At 40.9% G+C, this 15,652-nt stretch overlaps 1 protein-coding gene across 1 annotated transcript in view; it reads left to right on the plus strand.

Moving 5' to 3' along the window:
- The first annotated feature begins 3,315 nt into the window (after window positions 1-3,315).
- Window positions 3,316-15,652, plus strand: part of uacab (uveal autoantigen with coiled-coil domains and ankyrin repeats b) — a 39,744-nt gene continuing 27,407 nt past the window's right edge. Inside the window, exon 1 of the mRNA XM_061068384.1 lies at window positions 3,316-3,487. Within this exon, the coding sequence (XP_060924367.1) occupies window positions 3,440-3,487 (48 nt within the window). The 5' untranslated portion in view covers window positions 3,316-3,439. The remainder of the gene's footprint in view (window positions 3,488-15,652) is intronic.

The raw sequence follows: 15,652 nt of genomic DNA on the forward strand, positions 1-15,652 counted from the left end.
ACCGGCCGCAGGTCACTCCTCTCTCCAGGTCTGCTGAGACATTTCTTTAGAAAGTATATGCAAATTAATCAAAGCACGCCTGCGGCACTTTACAGTCAATACCATAGACTGGTGGGTTTACTTGGTCCCTAAGATCTCCACTGAGGTAGCAACCCACTGAATATCTCTGGTTATATTTGGCCAGTAGACTCCAGCAGTGTTTTATAAATCAAAGGGCTGCTCTGTGGCAATAAAGTATGATCAGAGATGAGAATAAGAACTTTGGTTTGTCAGGTGTTTAATTTACCGACAGTAGGAGCTCACCGACTTTAACCTTGTTACTTTCAATGACGCATTTTACATTTCACACAGATTCAAACCTCAGCTCATTAACTCAGACGTGAACATATAGATTCATTAAACATGGACACACTGTGCGTATGTAAGAAACATTAACTTACATTCATCAGTTGTTGGGACCTGTATAACAATGTGTGAGTTTCTGTGAGTTACAGTCCTATTAGTATCCTGAGGTCAGTGCACCTCCAGCCTGCACGCATTGAGCAGCAGTGGCAGCTCCATGGTAACTCTATGCTAATTCCATGGTAACTCCGTGGTAACACTGTTGCTATGGAGTCACAGACAAAGACAGAAACACATTTAAGGGCCAGTAGAATTTAGTTAAATATTTCCAAAGTAAACAATGCCAAATATAATAGGAGAGATGAGACAAAGTGTTGTTATAAACAGAAATAACGTCCATACAGACATTTGAGTTAAAACATGTGACATAGTGACTCAATCGTAAGTTTGTAGTAAACATTCTAACCAATGTTAAATTAAGCAGTTCAGTTTTTTACATCCAATCTTTCAGTGGTTGAGGCGTAGAAAAACACTTTTTTTATACAAGTTAAGCTTTAAGTTTGCAAAGCATTAGCATCAAAACATAAAAATACCAAAAGTATAAGTACTCATGGAGCACGACCTATCGCAAAGTAATGATATTCTCTGGATTATAACTACTAGTGCATTTATATGGAAACGTATATAATCCTTTAAAATAATGAATCATAGCTTTCTGTTGGTTGTATTCTGTATTATTAATCTATATCTGCAGAGTAGCTACATTTGTCAAATTAATTTTTTGGCGTATAAAGTGCAACACAGCCTTCTGAAATGTATCGGATTACAAGTATAAAGTAACAGAGAAAGACAATGCTCAATTAAAGTATAAATACCTTACAGTAGTTGAGTACTTTAAGCTCAAGCTCATAATTAGAGACCACAAGGGGGCAGCTTTTTCTGCCCAAAACCTTGTCCACCTGTTTCTTTCTTAACTCTGATTAACAAATCTAATTATATAAACAAAGCAAAAGGGCGCAATGTATAAAACAATCATTAGTAAAATGAGATCAAGGCAGAATGTGGGTTTTCCCATATAAGTCTGTTTTATGTTCACTGGCAGAATGTATGTTCCTTACATGTTTCTGCATATATATATTGAATTGACTACAGTTAATTAATGACACTAACATTCAAAACTGACTTTTATTAACTTATCATACACTCAACCTATTTCATAATTTTACATCTTTAGTATTCATTCACAAGACAATAAGAGCGGACGGATTGTTGGTCAGAATATTGATAATACTGATAAAATGTCCTGCTTTGAGTATCAATTGTCTAAATAGAGTGAATACAAATGAAACAAATCTATCTAACGTTAGATCCCAGCTGAATATTCTCCTGTATCTGCAGCATGTTTTTGTGCACACACGCAGAGAAGAACTCTGTGGTTCAAAGATCTACAATTATTTCAAAAGTCAATTTAAACATACATGTGACTGTGTAATTAATGGAGACATGGATATAAAAGAGGTCTCTAGTTTGTAAAATTATTCAGTGGTTATTAAAATATTTCACATGTAGCCAGTCAATTATGTACTCATCTCATAAATCATGATAAAGGCTGATTATGTTAAATAGTGAAATATTTGTAGAGAATAATAAACGAGTTTTCTCCCTCCAGGTGTCTCGTAGCTTTACATGCACCCCCCTTGTGCTTTAGTTTAGAGAAAATATTATTTTTCACATTAAAACAAATAAGAGAAATTAAAAAAGGCGAGAAATAGTTTATTATTCTTATTGAAAAGTTAATTGTTCATTTGTTTCGAGTCTATAAGTTATGTTTTATAAATAAGTGTTCAGTCCTCACGTGTGTTTTCACTTTGTGTTGAGTCCTCAGGTGTGTGTTGAGTCCTCAGGTGTGTGTTGGGTCCTCAGGTTAGTGTGAGTCCTCAGGTCCTCAGGTGTGTGTTGAGTCCTAAGGTCTTCAGGTGTGTGTTGAGCCTCAGGTCCTCAGGTGTGTGTTGAGTCCTCAGATCCTCAGGTGTGTGTGAGTCCTCAGGTCCTCAGGTGTGTGTTGAGTCCTCAGGTCCTCAGGTGTGTTTTGAGTCCTCAGGTGTGTGTTGAGTCCTCAGGTGTGTGTTGGGTCCTCAGATGTGTGTTGAGTCCTCAGGTGTGTGTTGAGTCCTCAGGTGTGTGTTGAGTCCTCAGGTGTGTGTTGAGTCCTCAGGTCTGTGTTGAGTCCTGGGATGTGTGTTAAGTCCTCAGGTCCTCAGGTGTGTGTTGGGTCCTCAGGTGTGTGTTGAGTCCTCAGGTGTGTGTTGGGTCCTCAGATGTGTGTTGAGTCCTCAGGTGTGTGTTGAGTCCTGGGATGTGTGTTAAGTCCTCAGGTCCTCAGGTGTGTGTTGGGTCCTCAGATGTGTGTTGGGTCCTCAGGTATGTGTGAGTCCTCAGGTCCTCAGGTGTGTGTTGAGTCCTCAGGTCCTCAGGTGTGTGTTGAGTCCTCAGGTCCTCAGGTGTGTGTTGGGTCCTCAGGTGTGTGTGAGTCCTCAGGTCCTCAGGTGTGTGTTCAGTCCTCAGGTGTGTATGAGTCCTAAGGTGTGTGTTGAGTCCTCAGATGAGTGTTGGGTCATCAGGTCCTCAGGTGTGTGTTGAGTCCTCAGATGAGTGTTGGGTCATCAGGTCCTCAGGTGTGTGTGAGTCCTCAGGTCCTCAGGTGTGTGTTGAGTCCTCAGGTGAGTGTGAGTCCTCAGGTCCTCAGGTGTGTGTTGACTCCTCAGGTGTGTGTTCAGTCCTCACACACCAGCTTTTCCTCCTCTCTCCCATGTTGCCTACAACTTCTCCCAAAGACACTTCCCCAGGAAGTCCCGCCCTCGGAGCCCGCTGATTGGTCGGGATCCAGACAGCCACACAGGATCCTCCAGCCCCATTGGCTCCGGGGCTCCGCCAGTCAGAGCCGGACGGGGATTTGCGGCCGGGCGTCAGCAGGTGAAACTGGCTCCGAGAGGAAAACAGGAGCCGAGGAAAGTTTCTTCGTGTGAACTTTGTGTGAAGAAGAAGAAGAGTTCCTGACCGGAAGCTGGTGGCGAGCGGAGGGGCGCTGACCTCCACCATGAAGAGCCTGAAGTACCGGCTGAAGAAGCACGAAGTCACCATCACAGTAAGTGGATTCTGTCCCTAATGTCCGCGTGTTGACGAACCGAGCTCGGGCCCGACGGTGGGTTCTAACCCCGGGGGGATTGTTCGAGACCCTTACCCCCCCCCTCCACCCCTCCTGTCCCCCCCAACGACAACAAGCGAGCAAATCCGCGGGCTCGTTCCCACGCTGGTCCCGCTGAGGCCGGCCAGGCACCTGCCTCTCCGCCGGAGGAGGACCCAGCTTCATCCAGAGCTTCATCCAGAGCTTCATCCAGAGCTCCATGCACAGCAGCAGGTCGAGGAGGTGGTGGTGGTGGTGTTATTCACCAGAGAGGAAGTGGTGCAAGTCCCATAGGAGCAGGTTTTCCACCCAGTGGGAGAAACCTCTTTTCACTGAGGCTTCCTTTGTGTCCTGTCAACACCCTGGGAAGAAACCCAGCTCCATACACACTGCCTGCTTCCCAAGGTTCACACCAACTCCTGTGACATGTTAGAACTCCTCTGCTGCCCTGTGATGAAGCACTGAAGTATTTAAACTCTCATTTTACTGGAGAAATCAAGTTTTGTGAAACTTTGTAAATCTGGTGCTATTTCCACACTTCATTTATAGATAGGTTGAGTTATCGGTAACTTAACATTTGTTGTTCCAGAGTAATGTTGGATCTTCTTCAGCAATATTCACAGTTTTAGTCCGACTCACTGATTCAATCAGGAAAACAATCAGTTTATCAAATAATTCTTGTTTTACACAATGTAATAATATATCATCAAACAGTATATTGTAAAATAACATAATTTAGAAGTAGGTCAGCGCTTCAGCTATTCGGCTATTTCTATTAATACTTGGTAGATTACTAAGTATTGGTTTGTTTACTACACTTATTTGTAAGCTTCTGGTAAAAGCAGATTCAAGAGATTTGCATAAGTGAAAGCAGCTACCAACAGAACACAGTGTACAACTGGAGCTGACATATTGACTTACATGTACTGGAAACTCAACTTTGTTTCTTCTATTGCAATGAGACGATTTGCTGCTTTTCCCATTAATCGATAGAATTTATCACAATTTTATTAATTTTGAGTTTGGACTATTTCACACAAGTAATGAAAGTGTCACTTTAAGCTTTTGGTTGTTGTGACATTATCTGTCTCTGTTTTAAGCTCCTTGTTGAAACCAAATGAGTCATGGATTGAAACAAATGGCAGAAATATCCTTACTAGTTTTATCATAATATAATATAGTTAAGAATGAGCTCAGGGAAATACAGCAATAAAGAGCTGCTTTCAAATTAACGTATAAATCTAAATAATAACAGAATAAAACTCACAGTGGCTATTTTTTCTTAGAACATGCCTTATATTAAATAAAATGCATCTTTAAAAGCAGCTAACGAAAAATGCAGTAATCCTGAAAGTAATATACAAAAGAATGATATAGAACTTTTACATTGAGAAGTCCGTGAATATTACCATGATTTTTGCTCTCAAATTGTCTCATGACGTTATAATGTCGAGAGTACTGAATTAATAACGCTGCACAATTAGTGATAGAAGTATAGCAGATCCATTAGGTCCATGCTTTTCAGCTAGCTTAAGTAACCCCATCACGGGCTATAATGTATAATTAATTCAACACAATCCAGCTATGGCCTATTAACTTGGCTTAATGGACGGTCATTACAAATCTGCACAGTTCAACATGCAGTGGGCGTTTGGAACTGCACCCAGCTCACAGCAGTTAGCATGAGAAAGACACAAAGACAGGGTGTGTGTGTGTGTGTGTGTTGAACTATTTGAGCCTTTTTTAGAGAAGAAGGGGAGGGGGGGTGAGGCCTTTCAGGAATAAAAAAGGTATTGTGTCTGCACTGATGATTCTCTCACTCCTTTAGCCAGAAGCAAAGATACAAAGACGTTTGAAATTCTAGCAGAAAAAGCTTGTTTTCTGGCATGCAGCATTTCTTCCCCAAAAAACGCCTCAGGGCAAACCGAAGGTACGCCGTGTTGCAGGAAGTGAGAACGACATTCACTCGGGTCCGAGAGATGATTCAGGAACATTCCCACGCTGCATTCCTGTGAAAAAAAAATGGAGCGATCGCAGTACAACTTCCCTGTAGGTCTACACACATTTATTTGAAGACAGTCTAACGTAGTTCGGATTTGTCTGCTGCCAAAGGTATTTGAATAGATATCATTCATCTCACCTCAGCCCCATATACACCTCATCTTTCCAACCTGAAACCTTTTGATGCTCGTACAAGAGGAATAAATCACCCCTGGCAACAAGCCATTACAGAGACAGCATTGAGCCTTTTTTGTTAATGTTGTAAATCAAGGCTTCCTGCATTGTTACACAATGCTACAGAGGTGAATTCACCATGTCTTTCCTGGTGGGGTGACTAATAATTGAGAAAAATACACAAACTTTTTCCGAGTGGGTGAGGCGTGGGGTAATTCAAGTGAAACTTTCTTTTAGTTTGTGTACAACAAACCCTTGGTAAAGAGAAAATACATTTGAGGACACAGTGTCTTCTTCCTTAACACTGATAAGATGTATTTATTATTCTGGATTTAGCTTGTGTTGAAGGAGCCATGACCTTCCTGTTCACACTTTAGTTTACTTTGTTTCCAAGGTGTGCTTTGCTTTATTTCTCTGTGATGTCTCTTATTCTCCAATCGGATTAATGCTCCAAGTATTCAGATGCACTTATATTAGCCAAAGACTGGTAACTATGCTGCCACACCAGTTTAAAGTAGCGGAAAGAATCAAGAATTCCTACACATTCCATTACAGCTGTAGATTATAAAGGCTGGGGGAGTTCTGTAGGTTAGTCTCAGGTTTACACTAGCCGTGTAAAAGTGACTATTTTTCTCATTTAGTGTAATAATCGAAAGGCTTCTCATGACGAGCGTTATGTTGTGTAATTGAAATACTCTCAGGTGAGGAGAGGTATCCTGAAATATTCATCCTTCCTTTAGAGTCTCTTTCATATGAAGCTAGTTGGTATTTTATGTCCCTCTCTGCACATTTCCCATCCTGAGCTGAAGTGATTCATCTCAACTCAGTTTTTCCTTGACACCGAAACCGTCATTTCTAATAATACTAAATATTTAGTATTGGATGAGGATGTGGAATAGCAGGCCAGTGGGACCTGGACACCCAGCTCAGGGTGTCCCAGTTCATACATTATTATTACACAGACAAATTGTGATTTGTGAATATAGGCTATACAAATACAATGTGATTGATTGATTGATAAGTTTGTCTAGTTAGTCTGTAAATTGGTTCTAAAATATACTGTAAAACAAAATGCCCTTATTTTGGAAGTAATCATTGATTTAACGCTAAATCACTTACTTGATCAAGAAGGAGAAAAGTTAGTTTTGAGATAAGTTAAAGTTGTCAAACATTGTCATCGCTTGTCCCTGCAAATATCACTACTGTCTGAAGGAGAGCAGGACTGTTTTTTTTTTTATACTGTCTCATTGAGGGAGAGAAGTCAGAAAATACGTCTTTTCAGTCGTGACTCATCATTTATCTATTCTTTAGTCAACTTGAAATGAGGCATTTCTAAGGCAGACCGATCCACGTCCTTGCCAGACCTACATAGAGGAGATAACTTGTCTGGTTTCACAAGGCCTTACCTGTTTTCACAGTATAATTTGTATTCTTAAGATCAAACTCTCAAGATGTCAGTGACCCTCTGCTCACCGGAACATTAACAGTCAGGTCAGCCAGGAGAGACTTCAAGTGACAGTTGAATAATAGAGGAGGAATAGATGGGATATAAATGAGATTCCTTTGGCGCTAAATCCTCTTTGTGATGTCATCATTGCAAGTGGGTGAAGTGAGGATCTGAATGTGATGATGAGTTGACTCTGCTGAACCCGACCATGACTCTGGATATTATGACCACTGGAGGTGACTGGGGTGAAGTAACTTGTTCTGTATCGATTCCCTCTGCTGTATTGATTCTGTGTTTGTGCCTATTGTGTTGTTTTTTTTTTGGGGGGGGGGGGCAATGTCAGGTCTTATATCACCAGTTAACTTGAAATGAGGTCATGGTCAAAGAGCATATCATCTCTTTTTCTGGTGCGAATCTTGCTTCAGCTTTATCTTGATCCACAAATATTTGAAAGGATTTCCTAACATTGCAAGATATTGACCTCCTGTGATAAGAATAAGCTCATAAATAGTCTGGCGGTACGTTGGAAAAGAGCAACACTTGGGCTTCTTGTGGACATTGGCACGTTGGACAGATTTTATGTGATTGGCTCTGTCAGCCGTAACATTTCTGGAGCGTGGTACAGCCGTGCCCGGTGGATGTTCAGGATAACACACTTTATACCACTGTCTGCTCAGCGATGATACTCTGGTCTTGTCACAAGCTGCAAAGTGTTGGGAGCAACACACTCTGCTGGAGGGACTACAGGGGATTACAAAAAGTGTTTTCACAAGTGGGTTTTGCTTGTATTTTGAACATAGATGCACTCGTACTGATATCACTTTACAGTCGTGTGATTCAGTTATAACCAACCATGTAATGCGTAGTTATAATACTACTAATAATAACTTTATTTGTATAGCACTTATCTAAACGAGGTTACAAAGTGCTTCACAGACAAGTCCATGGCAAAATGAAGAATTGATTGTAATAAAATATTCTGTCTAATTTGAGAGCCAAATCATCGTAACATAATAAGGTATGAGACAAATTGTGATTTGTGAATATAGGCTATACAAATACAATGTGATTGATTGATTGATTAGTTTGTCTAGTTAGTCTGTAAATTGGTTCTAAAATATACTGTAAAACAAAATGCCCTTATTTTGGAAGTAATCATTGATTTAACGCTAAATCACTTGATCAAGAAGGAGAAAAGTTGGTTTTGAGATAAGTTAAAGTTTTCACACATTGTCATCGCTTGTCCCTGCAAATATCCCTACTGTCTGCCTTAAGTTTGAAGAGAAAATCCAACAGTTCCAACAGTGAGCAGCACTTTGTCAACTTTGTTACATGCACAATAATATTGGTTTTCAAGAGGAAGAGTGGGTCAAGGTTTGATATTCGCTTCCTGCAGTCTGTACACTGAAGTGTCCTCGGATAAAATCAGAAAAGTGCTCCATTTAATATTGCAGTTATTATGTTAAGAACGAGCTTCACAAGCTGCACATACTCATATCAGACAGGTCATGCTAGATTCTTACCTCTGTAAAGGAGGTTATGTTTTTGTTAAACCACATGTTTGCATTAAGTTTTGTTGTAGCAAATATGTGGTACGGCTCAGAGAGAAAAACCCATTAAATGTTTTTTCCATTTCTCTAACATTCCAAGATGTGCGGGTTTTCAACATTCTTATTGATTTCTTAAAGTAGGGCTGAGAAATTCACATTGATAACCATAGAAACTGTAACGGCCCCCCCGCTTCTCCATACAAACTTCTGAGTCTCTTGACTGATGTACACGGCTCTTTATTTTTGTATCTGGCCTGCAGTAGTAGCACCGTAAAACTGTAATGACAGTTTACAAGTAACATAGATTTTAATCATTAAAACCAAACACTAACGTTTAAAATACAACGAACAAACAAATCGCCACGTGAGACACATCCGACTCGTTAACGTGACATAGCGACTCCCTTCCGCACCACCCGCAGCAAAGTGAATGGGACCAGCTTCCTTACCTCGTTCCGCTTGGCGAGGGGTGTTAAGCTATTGTAGTTTGGATGGTTCTGAGGTCCGAGAAGTGCCGCAAGGCTGGCATCCGGTTTGGTTTCTGCTCCTGATCTGCGCCGGGCTGTACGGCCGGTATTTTATTGCACTGGGGCGGAACGGAACGAGGGATCTGGTGTGTCGATTAAAACCGTCCGCTCCTTTGCTGCAGGTATTAATGTGAGGGGAGTCGCTACGTGGACAATAAAATAAAACTGAAAATACCCCAAGGCCTAGCTGCACATAACGACAAAATAAACCGAACCCAAAATAGCAGAATAAACAGTATGCATAAACTGGCTGGTTGTGCTGACAGTTACAGAAACAATCTGACCAAGTTATGAAAATCCACCCACATGTTGTTCAAAAATGCTCACACACACGTAGACAAGGATGAAAACAAAACTCTGCTTCCAGCTCCATTAGCGTCCAAGCTAACAAAGCCTGATCACAGAGCACAGTGGGTTGGTTTGGGAAGCCTTCATCAGTGATGAGTGGAACAGTCACATAATGAGAAGCTTCCTCCACACAGACACAGAAGAGTGTAATGACAGGGCCAAATATATAATAAAGCATTAATTCCTGTGGTTTCTGACTCTCCAAAGTAGCCAGCCCTCTTCTTCACTGCTTATTACAGCTTTAAATGGCATATGTGAAGCACAGCTGTTACGCAACTGGGCTATTGATTCAGTCTGTATCAAAAATTGACATTGATTTTTGCTGCTATACTCAGAGGTCACTACTGTGGCTTCACTAGAATCAGTTTATTAGCGCCAGGCTTGTCTGTTTCTGCCTTCACATCATCACCTCCCTCGTTAATGATGGACTCTGAGTTTCTTTTATTTCGAAGTTTGGTGTTTGTCTTTGTCCTAACGATCACACCCAGTCTTTCCTCTGTTGTCCCCCCCCGTAGTAATGCTCCATTAGGCTGAAATGTACGAGCCTCCCTCCCTCCCGCCAAGTGTTGTTATTTTACAAAACAGAGAGCAGGGCTGGGCGTTGTTGATGATGGCAGAGTAGGATAGAGCAGCCAGATGCAGTCGGAATGTATTGTTGGGAAGTTGGAACGACTCTGATTTCAAGGTTTATCGTTTTTTCTTCCAACAAAAGAAGAGCTGGGATGGGTGCAGGCAGCATGATGGCCTCAGGACATTTGGCTGTGATCACTATTAGCTGTTTTTTAGTTGTGTGTCCGATAAGATTACGAAGTTTGCTGAAATATTCCTCAGACAATTACCACGCTTCTCCACTTCTGCCCACTGTCTAGAAATAAAGCCCAAATCTATTGGATACACACTCTGCCATCTTGTGCATTTGGAGCAAGAGTCTGTCAAACATCATGATTGACAGCTGTGACTCACGATTGGTCAAGATTGTGTATTGGTTGGACCTTGGTTCTGTGGCTCCATCTCCCGATCACTACTCTGCAGACTGTTTTTGCTTTATTTCTGTAGTGGAAATAAAGTGGAGGCATGTCGTCCATCTTTATATATAGTCAGTGGTCTCATGCACTAACATGGAGGAGGCAGGTTTATGACCTATACTGCAGCCAGCCACCAGGTGGCGATCAAGATGCTTTGGCTTCACTTTGGGGAGCAGTCATGCTTTCATCAATTTTGAAACTGAGAATTTGTGTTCATATTAGGGTTGCAAAATTCCGGGAATAGTCAAAGTTGGAAACTTTCCATGGGAATTAACAGGAATTAACGGGAATTAACGGGGTTTAACGGGAATATACGGGAATTAACGGGAATAACCGGGAATAAACTGGAAATGTTGTGGGTAATTTATACTAACTGTATTTACCTTGTAATATACAGACATAAATATAAACATTTTGTTGTGTCATAGGCTGATTTGAGCCCTGAGGAAACTTTGGGCACTTGACTATATGCTTCTGCATCGTTGTGTCATTCTTAACATAGGTCTTTGCACAGTATTTGCAAATGTACACAGCCTTTCCTTCTACATTGGATGGGGTGAAATGTCTCCACACATGAGATAGTGCACGTGGCATTGTTCTGTAGAATAAGATGAGAAAAAAGTTTGTAAAAAAACACTAATGCAATGCCAGAGATATAAATAGTTAGCATAACAATTGGAATAGTCTGTAAAAATATTTTACAATTGATGGATAAATGAATGGAAATAGGCTAGATGAACAGATGAACAATCCTCAATCAGCATGCTAATATGTTTTCCCGAGTAATATCATGGAAACTTACCTGACTAGTCCTGCACACTACAGCAGGCCTCAATAGCCCTGCTGTAGAGTGAAGCATGCTGGGAGTTATCTGTGCATGTGATGGAAGAATGCACAGTGGAGGGTTGAAACTCAACGTTCCATACATCTTTAAAATAGAGTTTTGAATGATGTTTTTATTGCTCAGGGTTTAATTTGCATAGTTTTATTTTTTTCAAAATTCCCAAAATTCCCGAGCTTAATATTCCTGTGGAAAGTTTCCGGAAAGTTTCCGGAAATTTAACGGAAACTTTCCACCCCTTTGCAACCCTAGTTAATATCCAATTGAATCATACGGCAGCGAAGTGATTTCTCTCAGCAACATTCAAAACTGCTTTCACAAAAGCAGGGATTCACTATTTGAATCACTATTCTGAAACGTAAACACTATTTTTTAAAACTCAACAGAAAGATGAGAAGTTTGTTTATTCATAACAAAAACCTCCCTGGTGTGGGAACTTGTCTGTTTTGCAGCCTTGGGCTTATTTTCATACTGTTGATCAGCCTCCGAGGCTCCGAGTAACTACTGAGCATTATCTAGTGGAAGCTTACTTTAGCAGGCTTTTGGCTTCAACTGGGAGACACCCAGCAGGCAGTATTAACCCTCTGCTGGTGGGGGTGAGGTTTGGGATTTGAAAAATCCTCTTTTCCTCTCTTTGCTTTGCTCATTTTCAAAGTGTGCGTCTCGTTAGCTTTTGGAGTTTGAGTTGCGATAGACTGAACGTTTCCTTTGAGTTAATCCGAGGTCAGACAACGAGGCTGTTCAAATCTCCTCTGACAAGCGACTGTCAGACTAAATTACTACTCTGCTCGCGGCGCCGTCAGGAAGACGTTCATTCTATACAATGGCGTGAGGACTGCTGTCACTCATGAATACAAGAGATCTCCGAGTGCCCAATTTCACCATTCATATCTGAAATGGCTGAAATGACACAATAGAATAACTTATGCATGTCCGTTGCCTCTGTCATTCATTTTTGAGATATTTCTATACCTTTGTGTCTGTATATTTGTTCAAACGAATGCTTTCAGGTGAGCTTTTGAAATGAACAATAGAGAAGACAACTGTCAGTTGGAGTAAACAAAACACTTTAGGTAAATGGAACCCAGGCTCTCAGCTTTCAAATGTCCTGAGAAATGAAATATGTGGAAATAAATCCGTGAGTCTGATATGAGGAAGACTCAAAATGTCTCACGCATCCTATGGGGGAGACAAATGTGCCCATTGTCACTGGAATGCTCCCATCAGATTTCGAATCTCCCTTTTCTTCATTACCGATTAAATTATTTAGCCCTAACAAAGTCTGTGAGAGTCAGAGATTAGTTGACTGCAAAGGTTGTTTGATGATGAAAATAGCTTCTAATAAATTATCTGTCTTTAAGTGGAAATAAGTGCACATGGTGATTTGTCAGATGTCACAGATTCAATTTTGTACCATACACATCTACATCGGACACATTTTCTTCAGGATTCCAGACTTTATTTTTCATGTGCATAACAATTGCATACAGCAGCTGCTGGCAAAGCAGTTATTGTGTCACAGGCTCCTTTCTAGCAATGCTCAGAAATATTTGAAAAACCACATGAGCAAAAAATAAATAACAATGTGTGGTCAGTTTATTATTCTTCTTGTAACAAATGATGCGCCACAATCTCCATTATTATAAGTATTCTGTTTATTTTCCTCTCGATTTGCTGTTTCCCCCATTAAACACGAATTTCTATGCATTTGTTGACGGAGGCATTTTATTTATATTCCCTGTAGAAGACAAACTGGGAGACGGGATCAGCTGAAGTTTGGTTTGGGCTGGATGTTTTGTCGGCTGTATAGTGGGTGGTAGCGTGATGGTCTGTGTTTTTAGGATTATAGTCTGGCTCCGGAGGGGAGGCATGAGGTCATGGTGGCGGTCTGTGTTCCCATGCGGCTCCAGAGGCGCCCTGCGAGGGGCGGGACCAGAGAGATCACTCTGTCATAACCAACAGGTAACAAGTGTGTGTGTTTGTGTTTGTTTGTATCAATGTTTGTCATGCTTGAGTTATGGAAATCATGGTTTCACTATGTCCGTATATCGTTGATATCAATTGAGTGTGTGTTGGGCTAGTGATAGAGAGATTACAGTGTTGGGGGAGGGGGGCATATTAGAGGGGCTGAGCTTATTGACTTACATTGGGTGGGCTGCAGCTCGCCCACACACACACGTCAGTACAGTGAGGCATGCTGAGCAACAGGGGCACAACGATTCTGCTGATGAGGGACAATCTGCCGATGAAATGGCTCAGACTAAGCCTCATCAAGCTGTGCACTGTGTGTGTGTGTGTGTGTTTGTGTGTTTCTGCAGATCAGACAAGCGTCTCTGCTTGGGCTGCAGTCTCCCGTTCCACTGGTCAATATGCTCTCATCCCAGCAAATACTCATGGGTCAGACACACGCTGGTGTTACATCAGACAGCCTTTCTGGTTTCATGGATTCTTTTTTTGGCAACAGGAAGGACAAACTGACCAAGCTAATAGAGACTGATGGGTTTACTTTATATGATTTTAACATTTTGTTGATAGCAAGGTGTGAACTTTGCAAACAATAGTCTTTCTATCCTGGTTGAAAAACCACCTTGGTTGTCTATATTCATTTGTAAAAACGGTTAGGTAACTTGTCTGGGTTAGTTTGCTTTGTAAACTTTGTGTTGTGTTACGGGAACTTATCAGAACATTAATTATCAATAACCCTATCTGCAGTAACGTTATCTGTTTGCTGTTGTAGAGTCATTAAGATTAAATTGAGTTTAGACTCATGGAAACCACAGTGGCTACTGTAATGTGTTTTTGAGTGTGTGTCTCGTTGGCTAACTTCGGGACAAATTGCACTCGAAAGACCAGACGGAGATAAAACTATATCTCCAATTAGGAAAAGATGATTTTCAGGTCAGTGGTTGAAATACCGATAGGGTAAATCTCCAGGCATTTAAATCAATGTAATGTCCCCAAAACTGACCTATAACAACATGTTCTGGGACTGGGAGTGAGAAATGCTCGCTGAAGCAATGGTGCAAAACAGTTTGCTAAAGAATATTTTCGGTTCATTATGAAACTGTGGCGGACCACGACAGTCTAATTAGACTGTGGCTGGTTGCCACACACTATATAATGAATCTATCAAAGTAATTAATGGACACTGCAGTATGTGTCACAGTAATGAATCAAAGGTATTGCAATACATTCCTCTCCCTCTTCGACAGTATACATTGTGCGGTGAGTTTGTCTTTGAGAATATCTCAGCTTGTTTACAGTATAAATATCACATCTTGCTTAGACCTGCCTGCACACTAATGCATGATATGAAAAGGGAAGGAAAATACCAGCAGATGTTAGGTTGTTGTGGTGGAAATGTATTACGCATTGAAGATTAATATACTGTATATTGTGTCGGGGTTAAGCAAAAGGTTCATCCTACTCTCGTGAGCATTTCATACTCCATTATGCCACGTTTATCCTCTATTTAATCTGTCCTCTATGTTTTAATCACCTCTGACAAGGAGGTTAGGTTTTCACTTGTGTCGTTTTGTTGGGTTATTTATCTGGTTGTTGGTTTTATTTTGTTGTTAGTTTATTTATTGAAGGATTATTCAAAAACTACTCAATCGATTTCGACCAAACCTGTTGGAGGGAAGGGGCCTGGGAAGAAGTCAATAAATTATGATGCAGACAAGGATTAAAGAGGGGAAGCAGGATTTTTCTTTTATATTTCTACTATAAGAAAAGACAATCACGTGTAGAATTGTTTGGCCTCGGTGGAGGAATGTACACTGAGTGACACACTACTTTATGAATATAGTTGCATTTAATGCGTTTAATATCTATATCTTTGTCGTGGTAGCCTTGTCTTTGTCTGGAGTGCGGGTTGATTGGTTGTTCTTGGGGGTGATTAGACTGTCGTGTCCTCCCTTGTTGCACATGTATTGACAGTATCTTGAGAAGCAGGAAGTGACTTTTCCAGATATTCTTGCTGACTCAGAACTCGGTCACAGTAAAGAATAGGTGGAGCATTTGACATGTTCCTGCTTGCTCTATAGCTAACTGTACTTGATGTTGCTCTGTGGGACTTGTGTTGGGAATTTGAATCTCTACAGCACTTTTATAACACTTAAATTCCTATTATATTCACATTCAATATGTTATTTCTAAACATTAACTTAGTTTGGACTTCAGAGGTCGTTGCATTCGGAGTTGGGCAAATGGG

The sequence above is a fragment of the Limanda limanda genome, chromosome 3 (assembly GCF_963576545.1).
Source record: "Limanda limanda chromosome 3, fLimLim1.1, whole genome shotgun sequence".
NCBI lineage: Eukaryota > Metazoa > Chordata > Actinopteri > Pleuronectiformes > Pleuronectidae > Limanda > Limanda limanda.